The following is a 15,559-nucleotide window of genomic DNA, read 5'->3' on the forward strand; positions in this document are numbered from 1 at the left end:
AACTGAGGGAGACGTGGACATAAATTCACAGACTGTTAACGGGGAACACAGGTGACAGTGATAATCATAGCGAGACATGGCAGGAGCAAACACAACACTGACGCACACTGACGGGAGACTATCAAAGTAAAACAGGAAGTATACAGAGACGCAGACCAGAGAGGGGGAGAGAACACAGACACAGCGGGCTGAGGAAAACATGAAATAAAACACAAGGAGGAGAAACGAGACTCACAGATACACAGAGGGGGCACACAGGGGGTAAAGTAACGAGGGGAAATCTAATAAGCAACATCTTAACAGAACAACTTAGAAACCATGGAATAAATAAAGAACAAAATACAAAAACACAAGAAAACTAAGAACGCTGGGTCAAAATGAGCCAGGACCATGACAATGCTACAATACACACCGTGTTTTGGAGGTCAGAAGGCACTGCATATCATCCCAAAAATACCAGACCAACAGTGAAGTCTGGAGGTACGAAGATGATGGTGTGGGGATGTTCTTCAACAAATGGGACCAACATGCTTCGTATAATTGAAACTACAAAGAAAAGGTTAATAGTGTCACTTTATTTGTAGGCTCCAAATGGCATCATCCTCTGATCAACACTGACTGTATTTTAGAATAGAATAGAATAGAATAGAATAGAATAGAATGCCTTTATTGTCACTATACAGATGTACAATGAGATACAGAGCATCTCAAACTCAGTGCTAACATGTGGGAGAAGAAATGGGGGCGAGGTGCACAGTTTCTGCAGCACTATATACATATGAACAGTATTTAGAAAAAAATATATATATATACATATATAAAATCCACAAAATAAACAAATCCGGGAAAAAGGAAACAAATATGTAAATAAATAGTCTTGTGCATATACAGTTTGGGTTATTACTCTGTGGTGGTTTATAGAGGGAAGTCTTGAAATAGGCGGTGGAACTGTGTTATTGGTGCATGTGTGAGTTCAGGGTGGTTATGGCTTCTGTTCTTGAGTCTGTGGGTCTTTGTGCTGATGCACCTGTAGTGCTTCGCTGAGGGAAGCAGGTTGAACAGGTCAAAGCCAGGGTGGGGAAATGTTGTTGATTATGTTCATTGCCTGCTGAGACAGCGGGAGGAATAAATGTCCATCAGGGAGGGGAGAGGGCAGCCGATGATCTTCTGAGCTAACTTGACTACTCAACTGAAGCCTCACTCTATACCCCTTAGTGCAGCTGCCATACCTTACTGTGATGCAGTATGTTAGCAGGCTCTTAATGGAGGTGTGGTAGAGGGTCAGCAGCAGGTTGGAGTCTGTTTTGTACTTCTTGAGGACTCTCAGGAAGTTCAGCCGCTGCTGGCCTTCTTGACGGCCGCTGTGATGTTGTCTGTCCAGGAGATCTCAGCAGAGATGAGGATGACAAGAAACCAGAAGTTGTGGACCCTTTCCACAAAGGGGGGGGCCAAGTCAGTGCTGTGCCTTCTGAAGATGAAAATGATCTCTTTGGTTTTCTTGGTGTTCACATTTTGATGGAGGGGGAAATTTAGGAGCAGAAAAAGATTTAAATACTGTCATTGCTGGCATTTTATTCAGTAAGGCTCATTCTACAAAAACTATACATTTCTATATAAAGTGCACAGCTCCGCTTTCTCAGGAGATAACGCAGAGCTGTACTACAGCAGAGTGACAATCACATACCTTAATATTTAAAACTTTTTGATGCGCATGGAGTCAAAGCATTTGTCAAAGGACTTGTTGAAACACTATTCTATTTCATTACAAAGAAAATTAAGACGTCAAGTAATAATACTGCAAAAATGCATGGATGAAAACTATATTTTTATTATATTTATATTTTTATACCAGGTTAATTTCAGGTACCAGACCTGAATGACGTCTCACCTGACGTATCACGCTGGTCAGACGTCCTCATCCCAAAATATAACATACCGACGCTACGTGACAAATCGCCGGTATGTTACACTTGTGGAAACATGAGAACCATTTGGAATTAATCTACACATGTGCATTTATTTTACTTTCTCATCATGAATCACTTTGGAAAACCCTATCTAATATGATTAAAGTTGTGGTTAAGGTTAAGAATAAGGTTATGAACTGAGGACTGAGCCTGTCATCAGCCGGGAGACAAGAAGGGCACTGCCCATCCCCCAACAGCGTGCCCCGTGTGACCCCGGAAAATTCCTGGGAAGTGTTCTTCTATGGGCTCAAATTGTGGTCATAAATTTTTTGTACTTGTAAATCAGTTTTGTACTTGTAAATCAGGATTTGTATGTCTAAAAAGAATTTTTTGTGTGTGTGTAAAAAAGATTTGTGTGTGTGTAAAAAAGATTTGTGTGAGGACTTAGCCAAAAAATACATGTGAAACTCTGCACTCAAGTTTCAAGTTACAAGTATGAATTTTGACCCTATTTTTCTTCCTTTCATCTGATTGGCCAATGTCATGTCAATTACAAATTTAACAATCCAATCAGAGAACAGATGGGTTTGGCTATTGGAGGGCAGTGTTGCCACTTTAGCGACTTTGTCGCTATATTTAGCGAGTTTTCAGACCCCCTTAGCGACTTTTTTTCTAAAAAGCGACTAGTGACAAATCTGGCGACTTTTTCTGGTGTTATTGGAGACTTATTTATGACGACTTTTTGACCTGAAAGCGGGTATCGCTTTTACTCTCAACAAGCAGCAGGTGCTGCCGTGGGCACCTCGCCCGTTCCAAAGCGCTCACGGGCGGAGGATAGTCCTCCCCCAGCTGCTATCAGAGCAGAAGATGTTCACACCTACGCATCCGAACTGCAAATGAACCGCGCATGAGCGAAGCCGCTGATCCCGCACTGTAACGCAGTAAATTCTTCTTTTACTGTTATGCTGTTTTGTAGATCACGAGGTTTAAAACTACTTATAAACACACACACACACACACACACACACACACAAAGTAAGTCCACCAGAGTGCCTATTTCGGGTCACTTTTGCCGGTCCAAGCCCGGATAAAGGAGCAGGGTTGGAATTGTGACATTAAAAAAAACAATAATTGCTAAAATAAATTTAATTTGTAGTTCTAAATAAATTCTAAATGCATTTAGGACGTTTTTACTCACTTTATGTCTCTTCCACGATGTTATTTCTCTCTCCAACAACGTAGGTTACAATTATATTAGCATGACCAATTATATGCAAATTACGCAATGACGTCATTTAGTGTTTGACTCCTAACCTGTCTGTCCATGCTCCTCCCCTTCCCTCTCATACAGGGTTTCATGCTACTATTGCACTTACATACTTAAAGTGAGAGGTACCCCCTTTTAGGTTCCAATCCCAAAACAGTGACTTAAAATTACTTTATGTAAACACATATATTTTCACATTTATTAATACTGAAAAGATGACTTATGTAATGAATCTATGAATTATAAAACAAACATGAACTCAATCGTAAATAAAAATATAAAGCAGACGTCTGGCGCTTACAAGTAGTTTTAAACCTTGTGATCCACAAAGCAGCATAAGAGTAAAATAAGAACTGACTGTGTTACAGTCAGTGCGGGAGCAGCGGCTTTGCTCATGCGCGATTCATTTGCAGTTTGGACGCAGGGGTGTGAACATCTCCTGCCCTGATAGCAGCTGGGGGAGGACTATCCTCCGTCTGTAAGCGCTTTGGTATGGGTCAAGTTCCCAACGGCAGCACCGCTGCTTGTTGAGAGTAATAATAATAATAATATACAATATACAATGTAGCTTGCCATCGCCAGTGTGTGAATGTGTGTGTGAATGGGTGAATGACTGAATGTAGTGTGAAGCGCTTTGGGGTCCTTAGGGACTAGAAAAGTGCTATACAAATGCAGGCCATTTACCATTTTTACTTGTATTCACACTATTCACACGTATTTTTTGGCAAAGTCCTCACAAAAATCTTTTTTACGCACACACAAATTCTTTTTACACATACAAATCCTGATTTACAAGTACAAAATATTTATGAGCCCTGGTTTTTTCGTGAGATTTCATCCTGTGTTGTTTATTATTTGTGTGTACTTTGTGTCCCCTGTTTGCTTTGTTATTCTAAGTAAATAAAATGAAATTTAATCTGTTATGTTATTTAATAAATGTATTTTTATGTGTTTATATGAAAATAAAACTTTATTTATATATTTATTAATGAACAAAAATGAAAAAAAAATACATTAAAACTCCTCAAATAAAATAATCAATGATGCGTGTGCTTGTACTGCCATGTTTTGGCCAAGATTTGGCTTTCCTCAGGTGAGAAGCACATGAAAAGAGAAAAAAAAAAGTGAAGTTGTGGCTGTTGAAGGGCTCTCAATAGAGATGTGCACTGTCCGAAGGTCTGAGACAGAGTTAGGAATAAGATTATGGGTAGGGTTAAGTTAGGATTAAGGTTAGGGTTAGGGCTGGAATACATGGCTGGAATGTGTGTTACCACCAGGAGTATCATTCTATTGGATTCCATCCAAAATACGGTGCATATCATAGGGGTGCGTAAGGTTATCTTTATTTATCTTTACATTTTCTAACTAATTTTGTAGTTTGTAACTCAGTTATTTTATAATTAATATAATAATATTAAATGGATATTTTAGCAGTGGACCATTAGACCAGACTGTTTGACGCAATCCCTTTTTTTTTTTTGCCTGTCCTATTTGGTTCTTTAGCCGTCAGAATTGTTGTCTGACAGCCAGGAAGGATTTACTTTAACAAGTGGAGCATCACGGCCTTGCCATATTGGTCCATTTGATCGACCTTTGTTGTTACTATTTATTTTTGTTTTATTTTATTTTCAGTTGTTACAGATGGGACAGACATGGATTGGGGATTGGAAAGGGAGAAAGAAAGATGAAGGAAAAGAAAAACAGAGGAGAAGCGGGACAGTGAGAAAGGGCACTTACAAAGAAAGAAATCTCCCGGATCACCCATTGAGAGAAAAAAAAAAGGAAAAAGGAGAAAACAAGCAAAGAAAGAGCAACATTATAAACACAACACCATCACAATATTCTAGCTAACAGTAAATAACAGTTAATACTAAATATTGAATGTTGTTGTGGAGCATGCAGGATCGACAGCGCACAATTTGCTTTGAGGTAGAAGCCAAGAAAAGTGTACTTTGTGTCTATGAACAGTGAACACCCGTGTGCACACCTGTATGGATGAGCACGCTTGTATTCAAAAGGTTTCTCCATGTAACGATCTGCTAGAGGGTATGGGGAGCCATAGCCCAGTTCCCCAGGGCATGAAGCAGGTATGGAGGAGATCCAGGCCCAAGAGTGTGAGACCCCAAGGAGGACCACCGGAGGGGCATCCGTGCCACCCTCCTGGGAAGAGTGAGAGGATGGCAGAGGAATGGAGAAGAAGTGGACTGGTTCCAGTTTTTAAGGACAAGGGAGATGTGCAAAACTGTGCCATATATTGAAGCTGCAGGAAAGAGTTGGTGAAAAAAGTTTACGGAGAGAGAGGTGACCATCAGTGAGTAGTAGTATGGCTTCATAAGTAAATAGGAAGACCACAGAAAAGATTCAAGGGTATAGTGTATAGAGGGTTGGTGTAACAGAGGAGGATGCAAGGGATGGGGTGAGATGGAGAAAGATGATCTGCTGTTGAAACTCCTAAAGTGGGCAGTGAAAGAAGAAGATTCCCAAGTGTGATACATTTATTGAGTTAAGATGGTCAGTTTAGTGTAACGACCAAAAAATCTACTCAACTGGAAATAAACCTGAAAACAACAATTCCTCAGAAGTAGACTATTTCCATTCTAAGATATTAAACTACAATATTCATTTCTAAAAAGGAAGAAGGAATTGCTATCGAGGCTACAAGAGCTCCTGGAAATCAATGGAATCTAAAAAACAAACAAAAAACCCAACCCTAGGAAATACATTTTTAATGAGTTACAGTCCAACACCATTTAACCCTTTAAGACCTACCATAGAACCAAGTCCGCCAGAGCTTATATTATATTTTTACATGCTGTGGAGCCATTTTTGGGAGCATTTCAAGTTGCTATACATCAATACAACCATTATAGCCCAAACTTTAATAATATGTCTGCATTAAGTGCATAGTAATTACATAAATTGCCAAAAAGTGCAATAAACTACAAAAAAATTGAAAATTGTTTTTGTTTTTTTAACATATATTTCTAGTTAGAGAAATTTAAGAGGCTTATCCCTCAAAACTGTAAATACAAAAAAGTTGCACAAACTAGTTTCCCATCACAGAAGATTAATTTTAAGTGTCTTCATAGTTTTATTTTTGAAATACACCAATTTTCATATATTGCAGGAAAAACGAAAATAAATATTATAATGCAAATTTGCAAAATAACAGCATATGCATCAAAATAAACTATTTCCAGCAGTGCAATAAGAGTCCTAAGCATCCCAGAAACGACACAGAAAGTCATAAAGTCAAACATAACTTTTAAAAACACAAGTATAGGCTCATAAGTCCCCGATGGTAAAAAAAAAAACTACATTGGCGCAAAATGACGTCACTTCTGGTTTCGGGCAGGTCATGGCGGACATGCGACAGTTCACGCTGATGGACGTAGGAAGTGTTACAAACAGCTGATCGGATCGGCAAAGCGTGTTTCTGGAATATTATGTTTTTGTTGCTGCAAGTGCTTTTTATGCAGTTTTTGCAAAGCTATATGTGGAAGGAAACTGTGACCTAGGACAAGCTGATGGCATAAGATGTAAGAACAACTCCTCCGGTTTCATATGCAAAAAAAATTATTGCGCTAGCTTACGTGGTTGCAGTGCTACCGGGATTTAAAAATAGTTACGCAAAATGGAGCGTGTCCGCTCCGACCGGCTTTAAAGGGTTAAATCTCAAAGATTATATTTATTATAACATAGCATACAAATCAACTCTTAATTCTCTAAATCGAACAAATTCTAAGGGGATGAAATGTCCACACTGTTTCTGTGGAATATTAGTGAGTGGAAAATGAAACATCTCAATAAAAAGATTTTCCTGCCATGAATGAGCTGAGATCCCTGTCAGTGAATATGCAGCATGATCCACAGCTACAGAAAAAAGGTTTTTGTGAACAAAGAAGAATTCCGTATACTGTCATTCATTGTTCCGTATGTAATTTAGCAGACGCCAAATGCAGTGTGCTTATTTTTCACCTGGGTGTAGATAGATAGGCACAAACATTAATTTAATTGGCTAAAAATCATCTTTATATGCATTTACCTTCACTGAAATATGAAAAAACAATATATATGAAATGTGATCTTTTCCAAACAAAAGACTTGCCAACAGAGACAAATCATAGTCAAAATCTCATAATGAAGACTGATAATAAAATTGATGTTAATATTTATCATCCAAATCCAAAGTCACAGCAGCAAGCAATGCACTGCAATCTGTTAAAAGGAAGCGTTTTGTCAGGGTTTGTTACTTTGAGAGTTTAATGATATACCCCTTCCAATACAACTATCATCGTAATGATGAAAAACAGGAGTCCAAGGGCAACCAGGATTGTGGAGGTGACGTTAAGCTGGCGAGCAGTGGCCCCATAATGCCGTGCACCCTCCAAATCTCCAACCACCTTCCGGTCTCTGGCCTAAAAGGACAGAAACATATAGATTGTAAAAGTGTAGTTGGAGTTCATGGATATTAACTTGATCTATATGGTCAAATCAATATAATGTAGGTCATAGTAAGCAGACAGTTAAAAACTGATATATTTATTCATGCACACACACAGACACAAACACTCAGAAGAATAACAGATGCTCAAAAAACTGATTTAATTAACCTCACCTTGATAGAATAAATGAGAGCTGCAAGTCCAAGACAACAGGGGTTTGAGTAGGCAAAGCAGAGGAGGGACCAGATAATATGGTCCTTTGGAGGCTCAGTGACGATGTTCACACTGGTGTGCTGAACCAATACAGATCCTCCAGGCTGTCCAGAGGGCCCATCATAGGTCCTCACCTGCATTGGAACATAAGCTGGAGGTTTCATTGCTCTCACTGGTCTGAGCTCAGCTGCAGTTTGGAGAGAGGAAAGATATTGAAAAGAGTTACTGACATTGATCATTTCATTTTTGAAGTCTTTGGGCAGTGAGAGAGTTAAAGCAGTTGTCTCTGTTAGAAACTGAACAGTAACAGTTGTGTCTTTGGGGTCCAGGCTTTTCCAAAAGGTTGTTGTGTCCTCGCAACTGAATTTTTCTTAAATCTTTGAATTATGAATGAAAAATCTGCTTACGCACAGTGATAAAATCTCTCTTCTGCTTTTTACATTTAACAGGTCTGACATGCTGGATGAAATATGCTGAGTGTCAGAGGGCTTGAGCACATAAACATCACCTACCGCCCCTCCCCCAATTCTGAAGCCTACATTTAACACAGAACAAATGCAGATGTCGTCTTCTGAAAACTGTACTAACCACCACAGCCACAAAAATTCAATTTTGATTACAACCAAAGAGAAACATAAAGATTCTTATGTCACATCTTCAATATATGGCAGAGAAACTTCAAGAAAAAGTCTTTCACAAGATTCCCCCATTGTGCAACAGCCTCATCATGAAAACAGACAGCATTGCTACACAGACACAGCTACACAGACACAAAAGGAAATGGAAATTAAAAAGTTTTCCTACTTTGAAGTTCATCGTGCCTCTCCTCAGACTCTACTAAGACAACCCGATCTTCGTTTCCAGTATCACGAAACATGTCGGTCATTGCTCTCAGCCGTCTCTAATTATGTGAGCGTAACAGTGTGCTCAGCATACAGGAAGTGAAAGCAGACGTTGGTTTCGTTTTACATTTGTGTTGTGCTGTGTGGGTTCAGGAATTTGCGTCATTGGCATGATCAAACAGGATAAGGAAGGAAGTTCAACACAGCCTTTGTTGTTACAGTGATGGTCAGAGATACAGAAGGTAAAACAAACATTGAACACTTTTCTAAGTAAATATATTTTGAAAGGTGGTATTGACATGAAATTCTCAGCAGATGTCAGTACCAATCCATCCAGTAGATGTCCATAAATTATGTGTTCTAATGAGAAACAGTACAGGGAAAGAATTTTGAACACACGATGAAATGGAGATGCAAAAAAGGCAAGTAAAATCATGACACTGGAGGTCAGGACACAGAGGAGTGAAAAGAATTACCAGAAGAGTTATCCAGTTGCCAAGAAAGTAGTGCACCTGTGGAGCACTACAGAAAGATCTGGAATCAGCATGGAAAATTGTTTCAAAGACAGTAAGTAATGAGGTCAACCACTGTGACCTTTATGCACCATGCAAGATTCCATTGCTGAAGAAAAAGCAAGTTGAAGAGCGTTTAAACTTTGCTAAACAACATTTAGACAAGCCTGTGAAATACTCTGAGAATATAATCTGGTCAGACGAGACCAGATGAGATGCTACAATACACACCATGTTTGGAGGTCAAAAGGCACTGCATATCACTCCACAAACACCAGACCAAGTGGAATCTGGAGGTTAGAATATGATGGTGTAGGGATGTTTTTCAGCAAGCGGGACTGACAGGCTTCGTATAATTGAAGGAAGGATGAAATTAAAAATATACAAAGACTATCTTGATAAAAATCTGCTCACTTTCAGCTTTTTTTAGAGAAAGAAAATAAAGCCAAAGTCACTTGACCTGAATCCAGCTGAAAGTCTGTGGAAAGAGCTAAAGCTACATTTTTCAATGCCTCTGCAAAATGGGTTAAAAAACATAAACAACTGTGGGATACTGTTTGTCCATGATTTGAACCGGGGGAACAAATTGTGGCAGGATGAGCGCGATATCATTTGTATCCCACTGTAACTTTACTGTATAAAGAGCTAACAGCTCCAAAACGTCAGGAGTAGTTAGTTATTACAAGAAGTGCTTGTGAACTAAAAATCAAGAATGTGGGATACTGTTTGTCCGTGATTTGGAGAGCCCATGCTCCCGACGCAGGGAAACCCAATTCTGCAGGGGAGACCTACCTTGGCACTTGTGCAGGTGAAGCCAGAGGGAAGATATGCTTCACCATATTTTGTAGTCTTTGGCTTGGAAGGAAGTTGGTTCAGAAACATATTTGGCGATGCTTCATCTCCTGCTTTGCGTTTGTGTGTCCATGATGCTAGCAGTGTCCAAGCGTTCTTTTTTTTTTTTTTTTTTTCATACAGCCCCCCCCCCTCTCTCAATGGCTCTGCGGGGCGGGCCCCACACTTTGGGAACCTCTGCCTTAGAGTTAAAGTGGGGTTTGGCTGGTGGGAGCACCCTAAGATTGGACATATAGGGAATATAATTGCATAGAAATAAGTGATCATGATAATTTGTACTGTCAGCTAAACTGTGCTGATGCTGCTCTGTGTTTCTTTGCCCTTTGTGAACTTAGCCAGCTCAACTCAATAAGATCTAACTCAGTGTTAGCCCCGTGATTTATTATCTTTCCAGGATATACCAGGACTTTCGCCCTGTACAAGTTCATGTGTCAGACATGATTTTTCCCTGGGAAATACAGTAATGTACATTTTCATTTAAAGCACTAAAAAGGTTCGTTTGTTGATATTTTTGAGCTGTTGAAATGATCTGCCAACTCACCAAATATCACCAAACACCATTTTTCTTTATTGTTATATTTTCTAACTAATTTTGTAGTTTATAACTCCATGAGTTTATAATTAATGTAATAATATCAAATGGACATTTTAGAAGTGAATCTTTAGACCAGACTGTTTAACGCAATCTTAGAGAGTGCGAGTTTGGCCACTTGGTGGTGAAACAGATAAAATACAAATGAGATGGAGAAGAAGCAAAATACAGTTGTTGAGGCCTGACTTTTGCAAGACAAAACACTCATAGTAGGGTAGGTGTGATCAATAAATACAATAAAGACATAATTAATTACCAAACAAACACAACTGCCACTTAACACACTGTGTTGTTATGTTAAGTTTGTAGTTTTCAGGGGACAATGTTAAATACTGTGGTTTAAGGTAGAGATGGTCTGATACCACGTTTTTATGTCCGATACTGATATCATAAATTTGGATATCTGTCGATACCAATATGAAGCCGATATAGTGTATTTTTTAATCAATAAAACTGTTTTTAATATCTTGCTGCATTTTGTATAAGTTCATACTTAAGCTTTAAAAAACAAAACACTGAAGCTATTCTGTTATATCTGTATTCAAAAACACACTGCACCCAAAATATTTCATAGTTCAGTAATGCTGATCAATCTAATAAACTTAAACCTACACCATCCTCCCTATTCTGGTATTTTAAAGAGTACTTAGCAGAACTATTAAACAACCTAACTGATAGCGTTGCCAACTCCCTGCAAAAAAAAAAATAGGGAACCACCCCCCACCCTCCGCCTCGTGATGACATAATCAACTTTAATTTAATGTACCTGTAAAAAAGAAATGCACAGAAATCAATTATTTTCTACAATATTTAAATAGATTCAACATCTTTCTTTAACAGAATTGCAGACTGCACAGATGGTACCTTCCCAAAGGAAAAAGTACTATAGCTTACTAGGGTATATAGAATTAGAATAGAATAGAATAGAATTCAACTTTATTGTCATTGCACATGCACAGGTACAGGGCAACGAAATGCAGTTTGCATCCATCCAGAAGTGCTTTAGTGATATAGATATATTACAATATATATTAGCAATAATATAGATATGTGAGTATATTACAGAAATGGGTCTATTATGGTATGTTATAATGTACACGGTATGAAGTATGTTGTGAATATTCTATAACTATAAGTATGTACAGGCTGTAGTGAGTACAAGCTATGTACAGGATATGAACAGGATATAAATATGAAAAACTATACAGAATATGAAATAAATAACTTTACAGAATCTGGGATATACAGCTATACAGAAATGGGAACTATGCAAGTTGTAAACAGTTGTAGGATTAAAGATTATCGAATGTACAGAATGATTATTTACACAGAGCTATACATTAGTGCAGTTAAGATAAGTGAGGGTGTAGATAGTTTCTACAGAGGCTATATAAAGTGCTAGTGGTTGTGAGTGGTGGTTCAGTCCATGTTATTATTGTGTTTGAGGGTACAGTTGTCCATTGTGGGTGTGTGTATGTTCAGTCCATGAGTTTAACGTGGGTCAGATGTCAGGAGGCAGAGTTCAGGAGTCTGACAGCTGTGGGGAAGAAGCTGTTCCGGTACCTGGTGGTCTTAGTCCGGAGGCTCCTGTGGCGCCTCCCAGAGGGCAGGAGGGTGAAGAGTCCATGTGATGGGTGACTGGGGTCTTTGATGATTTTCCCAGCCCTTTTCAGACACCGCTTCCTGTAGATGTCTTTTATGGCAGGAAGTGGTGCTCCGGCGATGCGCTGGGCAGTTTTCACGACCCTCTGCAACGCCTTCCGGTCCGAGGCAGAGCAGTTCCCGTACCAGACTGTTATACAGTTGGTCAGGATGCTCTCGATGGTGCAGCGATAGAAGTTCACCAGGATGTCTGAGGACAGGTGGTTCTTCCTCAGAGTCCTCAAGAAGAAGAGGCGCTGGTGAGCCTTCTTGACCAGCTTGGAGCAGTTGGTCGTCCAGGTGAGATCCTCGGAGATGTGGACTCCCAGGAACTTGAAGCTGCTCACACGCTCCACAGCCGTCCCCTTAATGTGGATGGGTGGATGTGGGTCAGCATTCCTCCTGTAGTCCACGATGAGCTCCTTGGTCTTCTCGGTGTTAAGCAGCAGGTTGTTTGTCGCACCACTCAGCCAGACGATCCACCTCCTCCCTGTAGGCGGCCTCATCGTTGTCACTGATGAGGCCAATCACCGTGGTGTCATCTGCAAACTTAATGATGGTGTTGGAACCATCAGCAGGTCTGCAGTCGTGGGTGAAGAGGGAGTAGAGGAAAGGGCTCATCACACAGCCTTGTGGTACACCGGTGTTCATTGTGATGGTAGATGAGCAGCGGTTATCCAGCCGGACATGTTGGGGGCGGTTGGTCAGGAAGTCCAGTAACCATTTGCAGATGAGGGAACTGATACCCAGGTCTGTCAGTTTCCTGATGAGTTGTGAGGGGTGGATTGTATTGAATGCTGAACTGAAGTCTATAAACAGCATTCTGGCGTAGGTGTTGTTGTTGTCCAGGTGTGAGAGGACAGAGTGCAGTGCGATGGAGACTGCATCCTCTGTGCTCCTGTTCCGGCGGTATGCGAATTGGTGGGGGTCCAGGGTGGGGGGGAGACAGGATTTGAAGTGTGCTAGGACCAGTCGCTCTAAGCACTTAGTGATGATGGGGGTGAGTGCTACTGGGCGGTAATCATTGAGGCAAGATGGGTTGGAGTTTTTGGGTATCGGGACGATGGAGGTGGATTTGAAGCAGGCCGGTACCACAGCGTGGGCCAAGGACAGATTGAATATGTCTGTGAGCACTCCTGCAAGCTCCCCAGAACACGCTCTGAGAACACGCCCGTGGATGCCATCAGGGCCTGCAGCCTTGTGGACATTGATCCTGCTCAGCACCGCTCCTACATCGGTGGGGGAGAGAGTCATAGGTTGGTGGTCTGGCGTCATGTCTGCTTTGGTTGTGGTTGTGGGGTTCCCTCGCTCAAAACGAGCATAAAAGTTGTTGAGCTCGTTTAGGAAGGAGACATCAGAGGATGCGGGAGAGGGTTTGGTGGTCCTGTAGTCTGTGATGGTCTGGAGTCCTTGCCACATGCGTCAGGGGTTGGAGTTGGAGAAGTGTTCTTCTACCTTCTTTTTGTAATGGTGTTTGGCTTTTTTGATGCCCTTCTTTAGATTAGCCCTGGCTGTACTGTAGGCGTGTGCATCTCCTGACCTAAAGGCAGTGTTGCGGGCCTTCAGGAGGAGACGAACATCCCGGTTCATCCAAGGCTTCTGGTTGGGGTACATGGTGATCCGTTTCTGGGTGGTGACACTGTCTGTGGTTTTGGAGATGTAATCCAGTACAGATGAGGCGTACTGGTCCAGGTCTGTGTGGGTGAACATATTCCAGTCTGTGTTTTTAAATCTGTCCTGGAGCACTGCGTCTGTCCCCTCTGACCACACTTTAATTGTCCTCACAGCAGGTTTCACACGTTGGATGAGTGGTGAATACCGTGGTGTGAGGAACAGGGAGAGATGGTCCGATTGTCCAATGTGGGGGAGGGGTGTGGCTTTGTAGGCTCCAGCCAGGTTGGAATACACATGGTCTAAAGTCTTGTCTCCTCTGGTGTGGCAGGAGACATGTTGGTGGAATCTGGGGAGGACTGTCTTTAAGTTGGTGTGGTTGAAGTCGCCAGCAACAATAAAAGCAGCCTCGGGGTGTTTATTCTGGTGTTTGTTAATGGCTGCAGAAAGTTCTTTCATGGCCAACCTAGCATTAGCGTCGGGGGGTATATACACGGCAGTGAGTATGATCGAAGTGAATTCTCTGGGGAGATAATAAGGTCTGCATTTGACCATTAAAAACTCCGCATTAGGTGAGCAGTGACTCTCAGTAGTAGTGGAGTTCATGCACCAAGCATTGTTAATATAAATGCACAAACCTCCACCTCTGGTCTTGCCGGAGTCATCTGCTAGCCTGTCGGCTCGGTGTGTGTGGCGTCCTGCTAACTCGATAGCATTGTCCGGGCAGCTGTTGTTCAGCCATGTTTCGGTGAAAAACATGACATTTGAGTCCATAATCCGTCTGTTGTTAGTGATGGAGAGCCGTATCTCATCCATTTTGTTTGCCAGAGAGCGGACATTGGCGAGAAAAATACTGGGTAAAGGCAGCCGGTGTGGTGTTAGCTTTAGCTTAGCCCATAGCCCTCCGCGCCTACCTCGCCTTTGTTTACGATCTCGGCGCCGTCTGCGTGCACTTCCGCCCAGCCGGGGAGAGTGGGCAGCCTCCGGTGTTCTGGAGATCTCTGGGGTGAGTCGGAGATCGGCGATAAAACTGTTGGAGTTGTGAGTCCAGATGTCCAGAAGCTCTTGTCTGCTGTAGGTCAGCAACGCACAGCAATTCTGGACGAATAATCCGGTTAAAAGTAGATAAAAAAACCGCTAAATAGCAGATTCTGGAGAGACACTGAGCCTCGCGTTGTTCACGCGCCGCCATCTTGGTTAAAAATATTAGACTTAATAGTTAATATATACAGTAATAGACTTCTATAAATTTTACATCAGATTAAAACTTTGGGTGTAATATTCAGATAATACTCCTCCACATACTCCTCCGACAAGCTAAGGTTATGAGCTGAGTTACGCCATGTCGCAAGTTTTGTGAGGTGCTTTTGTGATATTTAATAGATCGGATTACAGTTCTTTATTTCCCTCCGATATACGATGTAGTAATTTAGGTCAGTATCGATACTGATACCGATACGCAATATCGGATCGGTCCATCCCTAGTTTAGGGTATGTAATGAACCTCTTACCATAAATGGCCAAATCTAATCTCATAATAAAACTTTTTTTAACTTAAGAAATTGATCTGATAAAGGTTCATTGTGTCATAATATTTATACAGACCAAATGCTGACATCCCCTGGCCATCAGTTACTATTAAATCTAAGTGGAGGGAAGAATGTAAGCAAGCAAGAA

General features: G+C 41.1%; 1 protein-coding gene across 2 annotated transcripts; it reads right to left on the reverse strand.

Annotated features, from left to right (window-relative positions):
• Positions 1 to 5,659: 5,659 nt before the first annotated feature.
• Positions 5,660 to 15,048, reverse strand: LOC146665235 (interferon-induced transmembrane protein 1-like). 2 transcript variants are annotated; one of them, XM_085412778.1, is made up of 3 exons: positions 14,521 to 15,048; positions 7,793 to 8,019; positions 5,660 to 7,592 (listed from the first exon to the last, which is right to left on the reverse strand). In XM_085412778.1, exons 1-3 carry the CDS (start codon positions 14,696 to 14,698, stop codon positions 7,437 to 7,439), a joined length of 561 nt encoding a protein of 186 aa, XP_085268904.1. In that variant the 5' UTR covers positions 14,699 to 15,048; the 3' UTR covers positions 5,660 to 7,436. The 2 variants fall into 2 exon arrangements, with proteins under 2 accessions (XP_085268904.1, XP_085268905.1); XM_085412779.1 differs by lacking the exon at positions 14,521 to 15,048 and adding an exon at positions 8,637 to 8,919.
• Positions 15,049 to 15,559: the final 511 nt, after the last annotated feature.

Source organism: Rhamphochromis longiceps, linkage group LG7, assembly GCF_057381845.1.
Source record: "Rhamphochromis longiceps isolate RC_006_pf linkage group LG7, R_longiceps_female_GT1.1, whole genome shotgun sequence".
NCBI lineage: Eukaryota > Metazoa > Chordata > Actinopteri > Cichliformes > Cichlidae > Rhamphochromis > Rhamphochromis longiceps.